The sequence below is a fragment of the Salpingoeca rosetta genome (assembly GCF_000188695.1).
Source record: "Salpingoeca rosetta unplaced genomic scaffold supercont1.20, whole genome shotgun sequence".
Taxonomy (NCBI): Eukaryota; class Choanoflagellata; order Craspedida; family Salpingoecidae; genus Salpingoeca; species Salpingoeca rosetta.
Window position 1 is genome coordinate 498,559 of NW_004754914.1, and position 13,905 is coordinate 512,463.

The following is a 13,905-nucleotide window of genomic DNA, read 5'->3' on the forward strand; positions in this document are numbered from 1 at the left end:
GAGGTAGGAGTGCCTCGTCACGCGAAATGTGTTTACTGTGTGTGACGTTCGTGAACGACAAACACACGCACGCGAACTTGCACCCTACCACCCATCACAACAACCACCATTTGAGACACATACACCGCATGTGACAACAGGCTCGACCTTCTCAGCATGGACGAAGGCGGAAGGGTGGAGGTGGTGGCGGGTGTGTGCCTCATCACGAGTCTCACGGCTGCGGCTGGGCTGCAGCTGCGGCGGCGGCGGTCGGTGGCGGCCCACCTGTGTGGGGTGTTGGCGGTGATGGCGCCGTTTGTGCTGGTGCCATCCACCAACCCCATGCGCACCGTGCTCGTGGCGTGGGGGCTCGCCTACCTGTACAGCATACACGGGCTCGACCGCGTCCTACGCATGCATCGCCCAGAATACGAGGCCTGGCAACAGAGCACCAAGCACACCACCACCACCGCATGCAACGGCGTGCAGGCGGCATCACAGCGACAGCTCTCAAGGAAGGCGGCGCGCTACCAGCCGTTGTTGGAGTCGGACTTGCTCATCGCCCAACACCTCGTTGGTACGTGTGTGCATGTGTGTGTGTGCATGTGTGTGTGTGTGTGTGTGTGTGTGTGTGTGCAAGTGTGTGTGTATGTGTGTGTGTGTGTGCAAGTGTGTGTGTATGTGTGTGTGTGTGCATGTGTGTGTGTATGCATGTGTGTGCATGTGTGTCGGGGGGTGCAGATGAACGCGTTCACGGACACAATGGGCCTGGCGCCTGTCAGTGCGCATGCTCCAATTCGCATCAGTGACCTCGATGCCCTTGTAACCCACCGACCGATATTCACAACACCAACACAGGGTTTGTGGACCTGACGGTGCGCAAGCGACTGAAGAGCTTATCACGGGAAGAGCGGAGAGCATATGTGCAGCAGCGGCTGTGGGCCAGCGTCCACATCCTACCATGGGCGATAATCACGTGGTATCTCCTGCCTAGCATGGCCTCGAATTACACACACGCAGCGTGCTGCAGTCCCTTGGGCCAAACCGTGATGGCGCTGCCCTTTGCCCACGATTCCATCTGCCAGACGCACGCTCCCTGTCACCACCTCGACAGAAACACATCTTCCAATACCGTGCCACCGTTGTCAGCAACAGCGAGCGCCATTGTGGAGGCAGCAGACGGCCTCCTCGCCGCCTCGCCTGCGCTCCAAGCCGCGCTGCCATCCTGCATGGCCACGGGGCTCTCGCTGCTCATGGTGGTTGAGGTCGTTGCCGCCATTGAGTGGTTTGTCACCACCTTCAAAGTGTTTGAGATTGGTAACACCATTGCCCATGCGGCTTTCGGCTACACTGCACACGCACTCCTCGGGGACGTGAGTGAGACATGTGGTGTGTGACCTGTGGTGTGTGTATGTGTGTGTGTGTGTGCGTGTGTGTGTGTTTGGTGTGTGTGTGTGGTGTGTTTGGTGTGTGTGTGGGGTGTGTGTGTGTGTATGTGTGTGTGTGTGTGTGCTCCCTTGTCATGCTCATTGTGACTAACACTCCACCTTCAATCTCATGCTCGTCAATTGGACGGACACCACGTGCAGTTGTTTGCGGCGTCGACAGTGGCCGACTTTTGGGGGCGGCGCTGGAACCGCGCTGTGCAGCCCATCCTCAAGAACGCTTTCTTCCTCGCAGTCTACACAGAGGTGCGTGTGTGTGTGTGTGTGTGTATGTGTGTGTGTGTGTGTGTGTGTACGTGTACGTGTGTGTGTACGTGTGTGTGTGTGTGTGTGCGTGCGTGTGTGTGTTGTGCGAGTTGCAAGATTTCGCTTGCGCCGACCGTGAGATGGACGCGATGCATTGTGAAACGTTTCGTTAACCCACGAACACATAACAACCACGCGCGTGCTCAAAACCCATTTCATCTCCAGGGCAAGCCTGTTACGCTCGTACCGGCTGTGCTGCTGACATTCTTCATGTCGGGTGTGGTGCATGCGGCACCAATGGCCCTCTCAGGTAGAAACTGCTGCGATTGTGGCTTCTTGTCCATGGCATCTGCGCTGTCTCGTGTGTGATGCTTGGGAATCGAATCTTCACCCACCCCTCAACTCACCACCGATGTTGCCTCCACCTCCACCTCCGCACACACACACACACACACACACACACACACACACACACACACACACACACACACACACACACACACACACACACAGCGCCGTTGAAGCACTCTGCGATCATGCACCTGTTTTTCCTGGTGCACGGCGTGTTTGTGTTAGTGGAGGCACCCCTTGCCCACATTGCAGCGACACGCGCACGCAGAAGACAGCAAGCAGGTACCAGCGCCACCACTACCACCACCACCACCAACAACAACAACAACAACAGCAGCACCAGGAGTTGTATTGGGACGCGCACTTGGCTATCAACGCTCATCTTCGTGCAGGGCGTGCTGTTTGTTGTTGTGACGACGGCTGTTCTGTTCCACTTTACGCTGCTTGGCATCGCACACGCCATCTACGATCCATAAACAGCTAACCAGACTGATGTGTGGCACATGATGCACATGATGCACATGATTGCTTGGTTTCGTGGTTGCATGGTTGCATGGTTGTGGTGTGGTGCCACTGTCGACGCTGTGTGGGGGCAAGCATGCACATCATGTGTGATGGCTGCAGCACGAGTGATGCACATGTGCATGGCGTGCGTCGTGTGCGTTTTATGCAACTGAGTGACGGACGACGATTGAATGCAAAGAAAACACAAAGCCAAACAAACGGCGCTGCGTGTAAGAAGAGCACAAGCAAAGCTCGCGCCAAACAAGTAGACAGACAAGCAGAAAGGACAGAAAGGACAGAAGTGAGGACAAACAGGCAAACAGACAGAAAGACAGACAGGTGCAAAGATGGACACGTACCTTTTCCACACACACACACACACACACACACACACACACACACACACACACACACATAAACACGCACGCACGCACACACACAAAATCATGCGTGTAGCCAGTCAAGGCACAGCAGAGCAAGAGTGAGCACAGCAAAGAAGACAATAATGACCAGACGAAAGTCGCGGTTGTGTCTGCTCGCCTCCTTCAGCTCACGGTTGCCTGCACTCACATTGCCCAGCGTGGACACAGTGGCCTCCGTGATGTGGGTGATGGTCTGTTGCTGCGTGTCCACAAGCTGCGAGAAGCGCTGCTGCAGCTTGCTGATCTCCCCCACCTGCGCGTGCATAGCGCCAATGTCTCGCAGCATGTCGTGGCACGTGTTCTGCAGCTGCGCATGCTCTTGCTTCAGCGCTTGCGTGCACGCCTCTGGCACCTCCGCTAGCATACTCCCAAGGTCAAACGCATCGTCGCTACTACCGCCAACACCACCACCCTGGGCCTGATTGCCACCATCCATGCTACGACCAGCCCTGTTGTGCTGCTGTTCACCAAGTAATTGCCTTGCTCCTCTGTTGCGGCGAGTGTTGGTGGAGGAACTTGTGCTGGAGGAGTTGGGCATGCTCAGTGGATCCTTTTCTGGCCGTGCGTTGCTCGCTTCGGCTGCCGGCTCTGTCAGTCCCGGTTCTGTCGCGCTTGCGCCTGTGGTAGTTGTTGCAGCACCATGACGGCGATCAACACCATCCCGGTTGTGCTGTTCCTCCTCAACACCCGCCTCAGCCACAGCGCCCGCCTGCGAACGGTTTCCTTCGGGGCTCCGTCTTGCTCTGCGGCGAGCCTGCTTCCGCTTCAGACCCATGGCAAACCCCTGCGACCGTGTTGCCAAGCGCGGGAGGTTGAGGTACAGCTGCCTTGCATCTGCGGTTGTGCACGTGCGCATGGCCTCATGGCGCCATCTCAGCGCCGCTCGCTGGTGACACAGGTCCAGGGCGAGCACGCAGCGTGCCTTGAGCTCTTTCAGCGTGTTGGAGTGGAAGGCCTGCATGCCGCCGTTCAGATCCGGCTTCACACCGTCCAACTGCTGCTGCAGCTTCTGCAGGACCTGGCTGACACGCTCCACATCAGCTTGCGCCTCCTGCAAGGCTTTGGCCGTGGTGAACGGGTCGTACCATGTCCATTGCATGTGTGCTTGAGCTTGTGCTTCAAGTGGTGCTGATGCGGGTGCCCTGTCGTGGCCGTGGCCGTGTTGCTGCCGTTGTGGCAGCACAGATGCGCGCGCAGGTGCGTTGTGATGGGTTTGTGTCGCGGGTGCGTTGCCTGCGTGGCGATGCCGCAGCCCGTGCTGCTCGTGGATGCCCCGCACATGTGCTGAACCAGTTGTGGCGGTAGCGATGCCTTGAGCGGCGACACCTTCGTCGTCTTCATGTAGTCCAGTCGACGTTGTTGGAACAGGGTAGGAGGCGGCAACGATGGCATGCGGTTTGTTCAGCACTTGCAGCAGCTCCTGCAGCAGCGTCGCCAGCCTGTCTTCTTCCACGACAAAGGCAGAGTGCAACGCGTGTGCGCTTTTGCTTGGGCGGTCAATAGTACTTCTGTCCGATGTTTCCTGCTGAGCTCCTGGCCCGCGCGCGCCTTGCTTCGCCCTGCGAGCCAGCCCATCAAAGTCCACCGTTCGGTCCATGGTTTGTTTCCAGTCGGTCGGTTGGTGCTGTGGTTGTTTGTTGTTTGTGGTTGTGTTCTTTGGCGCAAGTCGGGAAGATTTGTTGAAAATATCTGTGAAATTTCGGCAGTGGCAGGACGGTGATGACGACGATGATGGACGCTCGCGGCAGCAGCAGTGGTGGTGGTGGCGGTGGTGGTGCTGGGTTGGACTTGTGCGTCGTGGTGGAGGCGCAGCTGGGCGTGTTTCCATCCATGAAAGCGGTGCTTGAGCGCCGTGCTTTGGAGGTGCATGGCCAGTGGTGCTTGAGTCGCCTCGACGGTTTGCACGCCGCAGTTTGCTGGGTCGTTGGCGGCCATGCAAAGCAAGGCAACAATGACCATGGGGACGATAACGATGCTGCTGCTGATGCTGGTGATGGTGGCGATGTTGACGGTGGTGATGCCGATGCTGGTGTTGGTGGTATTCGTGGTGACGAAAATGACGACCATTGTGGTGGTGCCGTGGGCGACGGGCCTCGAGACACCAACAGTGAGGAGCTTCAGAGTAGCGACAAAGCGTTGAGCACGGCGATGAGGCGTGCCAGAGAACTGGTTGACTTGGCCCACGAGAAGCTCTACGAGTGGCACTGGAAGGATGTGCCGATTCAGTGGCGCGAGTTGTACCACGTTTGCTCGCACCTGTTGGCGCTCCTGACGCTGCTGTGCACAACCAACGGCAAAGCACACCAGCACAACCAAAGCTTACCAGGCCAAGGAGGAGACGAAGAAAGAGAAGCACGGGCGGATGCAGTGCCGTCGGGAAGCGACACAAGGGCGGCTCTCGATCGGACGAAGGACAGCGGTGACCTCGCCACCAAGCGCCACAAATCGCTGCTGGCGGGTGGACTGCGCGTGCGCACGGAGGATATTGGGGGTCTGCGCAAGGCCCTGCATATGATGGACAAGGGGATCATGATGGGCAGCGCGCTGCAGCTAGCAGGACAGCAACAACAACGCTGGGATCTGTTTCGTCTAGCACGTGTGACGCACGCGGCCTTGATGGAGCAGCTCAGCCCATTCACACAACGCAGCAGCCCACGCAGTGAGTGGAAGCGACTTGTGGAGGCAAGAAGTGTGTGTGTGTGTGTGGGGGGGGGGGAAGGGGAATGGAAAAGGGACAAAAGCTTGTCGCATCGACAACACTGGTAGACATGCAAACAGAGATCCTGCTGGCGTTCCTCCTTGTCCACACCCAGTTGTGTTCTTCCCTCGTTGATCCATTGATTGGTTGATTGGTTGATTGATTGATTGATTGATTGATTGATTGATTGATTGATTGATTGATTGATTGATTGATTGATTGATTGATTGATTGATTGATTGATTGATTGATTGATTGATTGCTTGATTGGGGTTTCTCCGTGACGAATGTCGTGCAGGTGTCAGTCGGGTGGAAGATGCGTTTTGCGAGGTACCGCGCGTTGCGCTTCCCTCATTGACCGCCTTTCAGCGCATCATGGACGCGGGCGAGCCTGTCATCATCACGGGTGCCATGGACCACTGGCCGGCCACGAAGCGCTGGCACTGTCTCGACGACTTGCTGGTAGGTCTGCGCATATAGCAAGATCGCGTATTGTGTGCAAACACGCTTTTGTACGCGTGATGATGCGATTGTGCTACCGCTCGTCCCTTTCACACACACATACACGCACACACGCACACACACACACACACACACACACACACACACATACACACACATGCGCTTATGAAGCCTGTAGCTGGGGAGCGGCTTGTGCCGGTTGAGGTTGGCTCGACATACTTGCATGAGGAATGGTCACAGCGTATGATGACGCTCCGGGAATTTGTCATGGCGTACGTGGACACAGACTCGTGTGGGCAACACAACGGTAATGGCAGTGACGGTGATGGTGGCGATGGCAGTGTTACCGCCGCTGATGCGGAGAAGCATGATGACACGACCACAACTGCAACGACCACAACTGCAACTGCAACCACAGCTGCAGCCACGACGACGACGACGACGACGACGACGACGACGACGACGACGACGACGACGACTGCGACCGCGCCGTCGTCACAGCGGACGGGGTATCTGGCGCAGCATCCATTGTTTGAGCAGATACCGGAGCTGGCAGCGTATGTAGTCACGCCCGACTACTGCCATATGGGCGAACTTGTGCAAGTGAATGCGTGGCTTGGGTCCCGCGGTACGGTTTCACCGGCACACCAGGACCCACACCACAACCTCCTCTGCCAGGTGTGTGCACAGAGTGCAGGATGTTTGTGTTTGTGTTTGTGTTTGCGTTTGTGTCTGTGTCTGTGTTTGTGTCTGTGTTTGTGTTTGTGTTTGTGTTTGTGTTTGTGTTTGTGTTTGCGTTGGTCACAGCTCATGTGTTTTGTATGTGCACTTTTGCTTATGTGCTCGTGTGCGTGGCTGGCTGCAACCCACAGTAGCACCAAGCAACAACCGCTCTCTGTCGTTACACATCGCGTTTTAACCCCCCTGCTTCCTCCTCCTCCTTAGGTGATTGGCGCGAAGCGGTTGCATCTGTACTCGACGGATCAGACACCGCTGTTGTATCCGCACGAGGAAGGCATGCACACCAACTCCAGTCGGGTCGACATTGAAGCCCCAGACCTCGCCCGCTTTCCCCAATTCGCGGCCGCGGTGCCAAAGGTATGCATGCATGCATGTGTGTGTGAGTGTGTGTGTGTGTGTGAGTGTGTACGTGTGTGTGTACGTGTATGTGTGTGTCTGTGGCATGGATCTGGATCCCTTCGTGCATTCGTCCTCCCGCTCACTTCTTTCCGCTTTCCTATGCACTTGCCACTGATGAAGTGCATGTGATACTGACAGCTGTCCTGTGCATTGCACACTTTGTTTGTTGGTCACAGCGCTGCGTGCTGCGGGCAGGGGAAATACTGTACATCCCGCCAAAGTACTGGCACCACGTGCGCTCCCTCACAGAGAGCCTCTCCGTCAGCTATTGGTGGCGTTGACACGACCGTGCGCGCGCACGTGTGTGTGTGTGCAGTGACGATGCGAAGCCGTTTGGTGGGCCCGAGTGCTCTTTCATGGTTGTTCATGTCTTGTATGATTTGTTGTTCACATGTACGACAAGGAGAGATGTACGAGGTAAAATGAACGTGCCATAACAGAGACAACAGCAGCGAACGACGCAGCGAGAGACGCAGCGAAAGACGCAACGAAACACAACACACCCACACATAAAGCAACCGAACACCACAACACAACACAACAACTCCCCCCCCACACACATACACGCAACACAGCACAACACAATACTTCGTCACTTGGTCTTCTGTGCCTCGTGGCGCTTGGGCGCTGATGGGGTGAGTGCAAGGACTGTCAGTGCTGCAAGGGACCCAAGTGCCATGACGGCGACCAGGATGGCCACGTGCTGCTTCTCCGGCGACTGCCACGCCAAGTACGCCCTCCACGCAAACAGGGCCGTGTTGACCGTCATGAACGCCTTTGCAATCATCAGTCCGGCACCAGACTAAAGTCGAGAGAGCAAAGGGGAGAAGCCGGCAAGGCAGGGCGGGGCTGTGAGTGGAGTTGATGCAGTTACCGAGAAGAAGGGTCGCTAGCAAGCACGTACGAAGCGCATGGAAGGTGCACAGCTGATGACATACCATGGACGAGGAGATGTGAAGGAAGTATGCGATGACCTGCAGCAGCGAGCACGCCGAGCCGACGATGATGGCGGACTTGGCCTGGGTGTTTGCGGACGGAAGGGGGTAGTGGAGGCGGCTTTCACGTCAATGCAGGTTGGTGCACAAGCCTTCCACACACACACACACACAGACACAGGCACACAAACACACACGCACACACAGACAGACATACAGACACACAGAGCCAGCCAGCCAGCCAGCCAGCCAGCCAGACAGGCAGGCAGGCAGACACACACACAAACAGACACAGGCAGACAGAGACACACACACACACACATACATACACACACACACACACACACACACACACACATACGCACGCGTGCCCACCTTGGACTGGAAGTTACCCATGGCAAAGCCGAGGAAACCCATGACGAAGAGGAAGCCCGCATAGCCGAGCACGATGCTGTCACAATCGCATGTCACATCGCAGCGCATGTTGTGGATGAGGCACGCGCGCGTGCAAGCAAGCAAGTCCATCATCTTGAATGAGGGGAGAGAGAGGGAGAGAGAGGGACACGCACACACACAGACACACACACACACACACAGACACACACACACACACACACACACACACACACACACACACACACACACACACACACACACACACACACACACACACCAACTCACCCTCCAGCACGACCACCGCTCATCTTGTTCAGTCCTTCTTGTGGTGATTTCCGTTCACTGAATCAACAAGCGACAGGACTGTGGGAATGACTTGTTGTTCAGGCTGTGGTGCACGCAAGTCACAGGGTGCCGTGCGGCACGCCTTCCTCATGGGCATCAGCGCCGTCTACGCAGCCGCCTTCGTCTCCATCTACCTGCAGCTTCCGGTCAGTGTTGTGTGAGTGAGTGAGTGAGTGAGTGAGTGAGTGAGTGAGTGAGTGAGTGAGTGAGTGTACATGTGAGTGTACATGTGGGTGAGTGAGTGCCTCTGCGTGTACGTTTACACTCGCGCCCTCTGCGCGTACGTGTGCAATCGCACCCTCTGCTCACGCTGTCACTGCTGTCACTGATGTTATGTAACTCCAACGCATCGCTCGCGCGTCCCACGTCCCGCTGCCGTGCGATGACAGGGCTTGTATGGGGCGACTGGTCTCGTCCCTGCTCAGGCGCAGCTGGAGAAGGCGGCTGTGAGCGAGGACAACTGGCTGGAGAACTTCAAGGCACACCCGACGGTACACAGACGCCCACGATCACAATACATGTGCAACTGCAGAACACTCAACAGGCTCTCCAACTCACCATGCATTCACTGCTCGCTTACCCCATGTACGGTTGCTTGTGCTTCGTACAATTGTAGGCACTGTGGCTATATCAGCCGCTTCATGAACATGTGGACACCATCATGGACGCTGTTGCCTTGCTCGGCGCCTTTCTGTCCTTCGTCTCTGTCATCTACTGGTCGGTTGCATACATATGCATGTGTGTAGCTGTGTGTATGTGTCTGCGTGCATGTGTGCATGTGTGTAACGGTGCATGCGTTGTTTGTGTGCATGCTGTGGCGCTTCGCTCGTGTCCCCTGCTTCCTGTGCAAGGTCTGTGCAAGGCTGTGCATTCAACGCTCAGTGATGCTTTGCGCGCGTAGGCGGTGCCGGTGCCTTCCCGTCTATGCCGTACTATGGTTCTGCTACTTTTCCCTGTACCAAGTCGGCAACACCTTCCTCTACTTCCAAGTGCGTGCGTACGTGTGTGCGTGCGTGTGTGCGTGCGTGTGTGCGTGCGTGTGTGTATGTGTGTGTGTATGTGTGTGTGTATGTGTGTGTATGTGTGTGTGTGTGCACATGTATGTTTACTTCTGCAAGTGCGCGCGCGCGTGTGTGTGTGCACTTGCGTGTTTTACTGCTGCAAGCGCACGCGCGCGCGTGTGCGAGAGAGTGAGCACGCCTGAGCATCCTCCTTCGTCATCTCAGCCTCGCTTCCGCTGGTCATGCGCTGTTGGCAGTGGGACATTCTGTTGCTGGAAGTTGGCTTCTTAGCTGCAGCAACAGCACCGCTCGTGTGCGTTCGCAACCAATATCACCCTGGTGGAGGTAAGGCAGGCTGCAGCATGGGCATATCACTGTGCAGCCAACATGACTGACTGTTGCCAAGACATCATTGCGCTGTTACGAACCCACAACAATGCTTTCACCAGCAATAACAATAATGGCATACAATGTAAGCTTGCTTACTTCCTTGTCTGCTTGTGTGCATACATGCAAACAAACACACGTGACGTAGACCTGATGCTGTCGCTTGTGCGCTGGCTCTTCTTTCGCCTCATGTTCCTCAGCGGCATTGTCAAGCTCACAAGGTGCACAAGTGCGTGCACATGTGTGTGTGTGTACGTGCGAAGAGAGAGAGAGAGTGTGTGTGTGTATGTGCGAAGAGAGAGAGAGAGAGTGTGTGTGTGTGTGCGAAGAGTGTGTACGTGCGAAGAGTGTGCACGTGTGCAATCATGATGGATATGCGGATGAAAAGTAACGTTGCTCTGTTTCGTACTCACACCCGCACCACACGCGTGCACATGTGTGCAGTCAGTGCCCGACATGGTGGGGGCTGACGGCGATGGATGTCCATTACGAGAGCCAGTGCATCCCAACACCGCTCGCCTGGTTTGCGCATCAGCTGCCGCACTGGTTCCAGGTGCGAGCGCCCTGCTTTATGCTTCTTGCTACAACACGTTTATCCGCCTTGTTTGTGAGGACACACACACACACACACACACACACACACACATACACACACAAACCACGTGGGCGCAGGCGTTCAGTGTGGTGCAGGTATATGTGATTGAGGCGGTGCTTCCATTTGGATTCTTTCTCCCGTTTTCCAGCGTGCGCGTCGTGTGCGCGGTGGCGCAAGTTGTGCTGATGGCCCTCATCTTCGTCACAGGAAATTACAACTTCTTCAACATCCTCACTGCCCTGCTCGCCATCCCTGTCCTCTACGACAACGGTGCTGCGGGCTGTCATCTCTGTTTGTGTGCGTGCGTGCGTGCGTGCGTGTGTGTTTCTTTGTGTGTGTGTGTGCATGTGTGCGTGCGCTTGAAGCTGGTGAATAACACAGCCTGGTTTGATGCTACGTTCTCATCCTTGTCCTCATACATCCTTCCGCTTCCCCCCATCCCCAATGCCGCCTCTCCTGACGTTGTTGTCCCCGAACACTCCACCGCAGAGCTGAAGGCCGTCGTCTCATCACGCTTTGTCGACATGCACGTGTCCGCGCGCAAGCAGGGCCTGCGCCTGATTAAGCGGCTGCCGTGGTGGGCTGAGGCGCTGTTCCTGCTCATCGCCGCCCTCGCTGTTGGCACATTCACGGCACACGCTTTTGACGTGCATGTGCAAGCAGATATGCATGTGCCCATCACCGCAACCGTGGCTTTTACCAAGCAGCAGTTCTCGCACTGGCTTACCCGCGCCCTGGAGGCTGGCATTGTCCTCGGTGAGCCGCGCGCGGGCGTGTGTGCTGGTTTTGGTCTCATTGTGCAAGCTGTAGTAGTGGGGCAGGCGTAGACAGAAAGGGCGCGACCAGCACACACAGACACATAGATGCACATCTTCTCTCACCACAAACGCACACAACGCCCCTCACCTGTTTTCAGGAGCGATTGGCGTGGCTGTGCCATGCATGGTTGCTGTTTTCAAGGCTCTGAGGAAGTGCGTGATGTCCTTACATCTTGTTGCTTGCAGCGTTTTGATCTTTGTTGTGGTGATATCCGTGCTCGCACCCTCTCACCCTCTCACCCTCTCACTTCATGCATTTCTATCCCCCCCTGTCCAGTCTCCTCATCGCCACCCCATTCACCGCCAACTGCTCTCCTCCACCGCTGTATTTTCGCCCCTGCCTGCATGCACACACCAGGTGTAACCTTGGGCACCTTGCATCTGTGCTGCCGCGGGTGGGCGTTGCCGCCCTCCTGTTTGCGGCGTCCATCGAGACGCTTCGCTGGAACGATCGCGCCTTTCGCCTCCACACTGCCCCCGGATATGAGGTCGTCCAGCAAAGGTGCGAACGTCACGTGCAGTGGCGGGCATGGGTGTGTGTGTGTGTGCAGTGTTGTGTGTGTGTGTGTGTGCGTGTGTGTGTGTGTGTGCAGTCTTTACCAAGGGGATGGCGGAGAAAAATGCTGTCTGTTGCATGCGTGCATGCGGCAACGCAACTGGTCAGCTGTTCCGTGATGTCGTTTGTGTGTTCCCACCACCACCGCTGACACCATTGCAAGACACACTCACACACCGACACACACACACACACCGACACACACACACACACACACTTTTTCCACGACTGTGTTGCAGCCACCAGCTGCTCGATCCGCTGCAAGTTGTCACTTCGTACGGGCTGTTCCGCGGCATGAGTGGTGTTGGCGGCCGCCCAGAGGTCTCCGTGGAGGGCAGCAGGGACGCGCGCACGTGGCACGATTACGCCTTCAAGTCCAAGCCTGGCAAGGTCACCGGCAGACCGCCTTTTATCGGTACCTTGCTCTACAGCCCTGGCAGTGTGCTTGCTTGAGATGCGGAAGCGGGCGTGTGTGTGTGTGTGTGTGTGTGTGTGTGTGTGTGTGTGTGTGTGTGTGTGTGTGTGTGTGTGTGTGTGTGTGTGTGCCTTCTGTTTTGTTCATGCACGCACCCACCACCCATCACTTCCCCTCGCGATGTGTGCATGGCACAGCCCCACACCAGCCCCGGCTTGATTGGCAGATGTGGTTTGCCGCACTCGGCAGCATCGAACACAACCCGTGGCTGCAGCACCTTGCCATCAGGTGCTTGTGCGTCTCTGATGTGCGGTTTGCACAGTTTCCGCCCAGTTCTCGCGCACTTCCTCCTCTTTTTTCCCCACTGCTTTTTCCAAACCCACGCGCTTACACACACACACACACACACACACACACACACACACACACACACACACACACACACACACACACACACACACACGATATAGGCTGCTTGAGGGCGAGCCAGCGGTGTTGGATCTGCTTGAGAAGGAGCAGCCGGATGACATGCACGTGCGGCCACCAAAGTACATCCGCATGCGCCACTGGACATACCACTACACCAACGCGACAGAGGCCGTTGGCGAAACGGCACCGCTGCGTGGCCAGTGGTGGAAGCGCGAGATGCGGCCTGGACTGTACATGATTGAGGTGTCGCTGGAGTCGCAGGCAAATGCCATTGCCGCCATTCGCAAGCACTTCCACAACGGACGCAGCTCCCTTCCATCCGTTGATGCTGACGCCTGCACAGAATCGTGAGTTCCACTCGTGTTCTCGTGTGTTTGCGTATGTGTGCGTGTGTGTGCGTGTGTGTGCGTGTGTGTATGTGTGTGTTGGGTTGACGCGTGCATTCGTTTGTTTGCGTGACAGTGTACACCACAACGAGCCCCACGATCACCTCCCCTCTCTCACTCCTCAACCAACCAACGCCCCCCCCCCTTCGCTTGCAGATGGCTGTGTGTGGGAACACGAGCTGTACGTCAGGCCATGCGTGGACAGGACGAGTTTATGGTAATGGTGTCTCTGTTTGCCACCATGCTCGTGCTGCAGCTCATCTCTTTGGCCCTCTGCAACCCCAACACCAGCAAGAAGACAAACACCACCACCACCAACAACAGAAACAGCAAGCAGCCAACTGCAGCTGCCAGCAAGAAGCGGCAGTGAGCGCCGAGTTCTTGCTGAAATCATA

The 13,905-nt window shown here is 56.5% G+C and overlaps 5 protein-coding genes across 5 annotated transcripts; 3 read left to right on the forward strand and 2 right to left on the reverse strand.

The window, feature by feature from the left end:
• Nucleotides 1-8: 8 nt before the first annotated feature.
• Nucleotides 9-2,540, forward strand: PTSG_07604 (uncharacterized protein). The gene is made up of 5 exons (XM_004991345.1): nt 9-556; nt 838-1,352; nt 1,569-1,670; nt 1,896-1,980; nt 2,184-2,540. The coding sequence occupies exons 1-5, from the start codon at nt 157-159 to the stop codon at nt 2,495-2,497; spliced, it is 1,416 nt and encodes a 471-aa protein (XP_004991402.1). The 5' UTR covers nt 9-156; the 3' UTR covers nt 2,498-2,540.
• An 81-nt stretch (nt 2,541-2,621) lies between these two features.
• PTSG_07605 (uncharacterized protein) lies at nt 2,622-4,625 on the reverse strand. Its single transcript, XM_004991346.1, has one exon. It carries the CDS (start codon nt 4,542-4,544, stop codon nt 2,970-2,972), a length of 1,575 nt encoding a protein of 524 aa, XP_004991403.1. The 5' UTR covers nt 4,545-4,625; the 3' UTR covers nt 2,622-2,969.
• Nucleotides 4,626-4,666: 41 nt separating this feature from the next.
• PTSG_12613 (uncharacterized protein) lies at nt 4,667-7,687 on the forward strand (the record flags this gene model as incomplete). The annotated part of the gene is made up of 6 exons (XM_004991347.1): nt 4,667-5,606; nt 5,944-6,107; nt 6,279-6,383; nt 6,609-6,785; nt 7,053-7,205; nt 7,424-7,687. The coding sequence occupies 6 exons, from the start codon at nt 4,667-4,669 to the stop codon at nt 7,526-7,528; spliced, it is 1,644 nt and encodes a 547-aa protein (XP_004991404.1). The 3' UTR covers nt 7,529-7,687.
• PTSG_07608 (uncharacterized protein) lies at nt 7,607-8,940 on the reverse strand. The gene is made up of 4 exons (XM_004991348.1): nt 8,864-8,940; nt 8,558-8,633; nt 8,186-8,266; nt 7,607-8,049 (listed from the first exon to the last, which is right to left on the reverse strand). Exons 1-4 carry the CDS (start codon nt 8,884-8,886, stop codon nt 7,840-7,842), a joined length of 390 nt encoding a protein of 129 aa, XP_004991405.1. The 5' UTR covers nt 8,887-8,940; the 3' UTR covers nt 7,607-7,839.
• PTSG_07609 (uncharacterized protein) lies at nt 8,906-13,880 on the forward strand (the record flags this gene model as incomplete). The annotated part of the gene is made up of 15 exons (XM_004991349.1): nt 8,906-9,069; nt 9,313-9,414; nt 9,540-9,640; nt 9,825-9,912; nt 10,182-10,269; nt 10,460-10,532; nt 10,756-10,864; nt 10,984-11,176; nt 11,396-11,662; nt 11,823-11,877; nt 12,083-12,226; nt 12,520-12,695; nt 12,893-12,983; nt 13,166-13,471; nt 13,667-13,880. The coding sequence occupies exons 1-15, from the start codon at nt 8,950-8,952 to the stop codon at nt 13,878-13,880; spliced, it is 2,127 nt and encodes a 708-aa protein (XP_004991406.1). The 5' UTR covers nt 8,906-8,949.
• Nucleotides 13,881-13,905: the final 25 nt, after the last annotated feature.

Excerpts from the sequence above, each read along its gene's own strand:
- PTSG_07608 (XM_004991348.1), bottom strand. The coding sequence starts at position 8,886 with ATGAGCGGTGGTCGTGCTGGAGG. Across the intron at positions 8,267-8,557 it reads TGGGTAACTTCCAGTCCAAG|GCCAAGTCCGCCATCATCGT; the intron begins GTGGGCACGCGT and ends GCAAACACCCAG. Across the intron at positions 8,050-8,185 it reads TTCACATCTCCTCGTCCATG|TCTGGTGCCGGACTGATGAT; the intron begins GTATGTCATCAG and ends TCTCGACTTTAG.
- PTSG_07605 (XM_004991346.1), bottom strand. The coding sequence starts at position 4,544 with ATGGACCGAACGGTGGACTTTGATGGGCTGGCTCGCAGGGCGAAGCAA.
- PTSG_07604 (XM_004991345.1), top strand. The coding sequence starts at position 157 with ATGGACGAAGGCGGAAGGGTGGAGGTGGTGGCGGGTGTGTGCCTCATC. Across the intron at positions 1,353-1,568 it reads CACACGCACTCCTCGGGGAC|TTGTTTGCGGCGTCGACAGT; the intron begins GTGAGTGAGACA and ends CACCACGTGCAG. Across the intron at positions 1,981-2,183 it reads GGCACCAATGGCCCTCTCAG|CGCCGTTGAAGCACTCTGCG; the intron begins GTAGAAACTGCT and ends ACACACACACAG.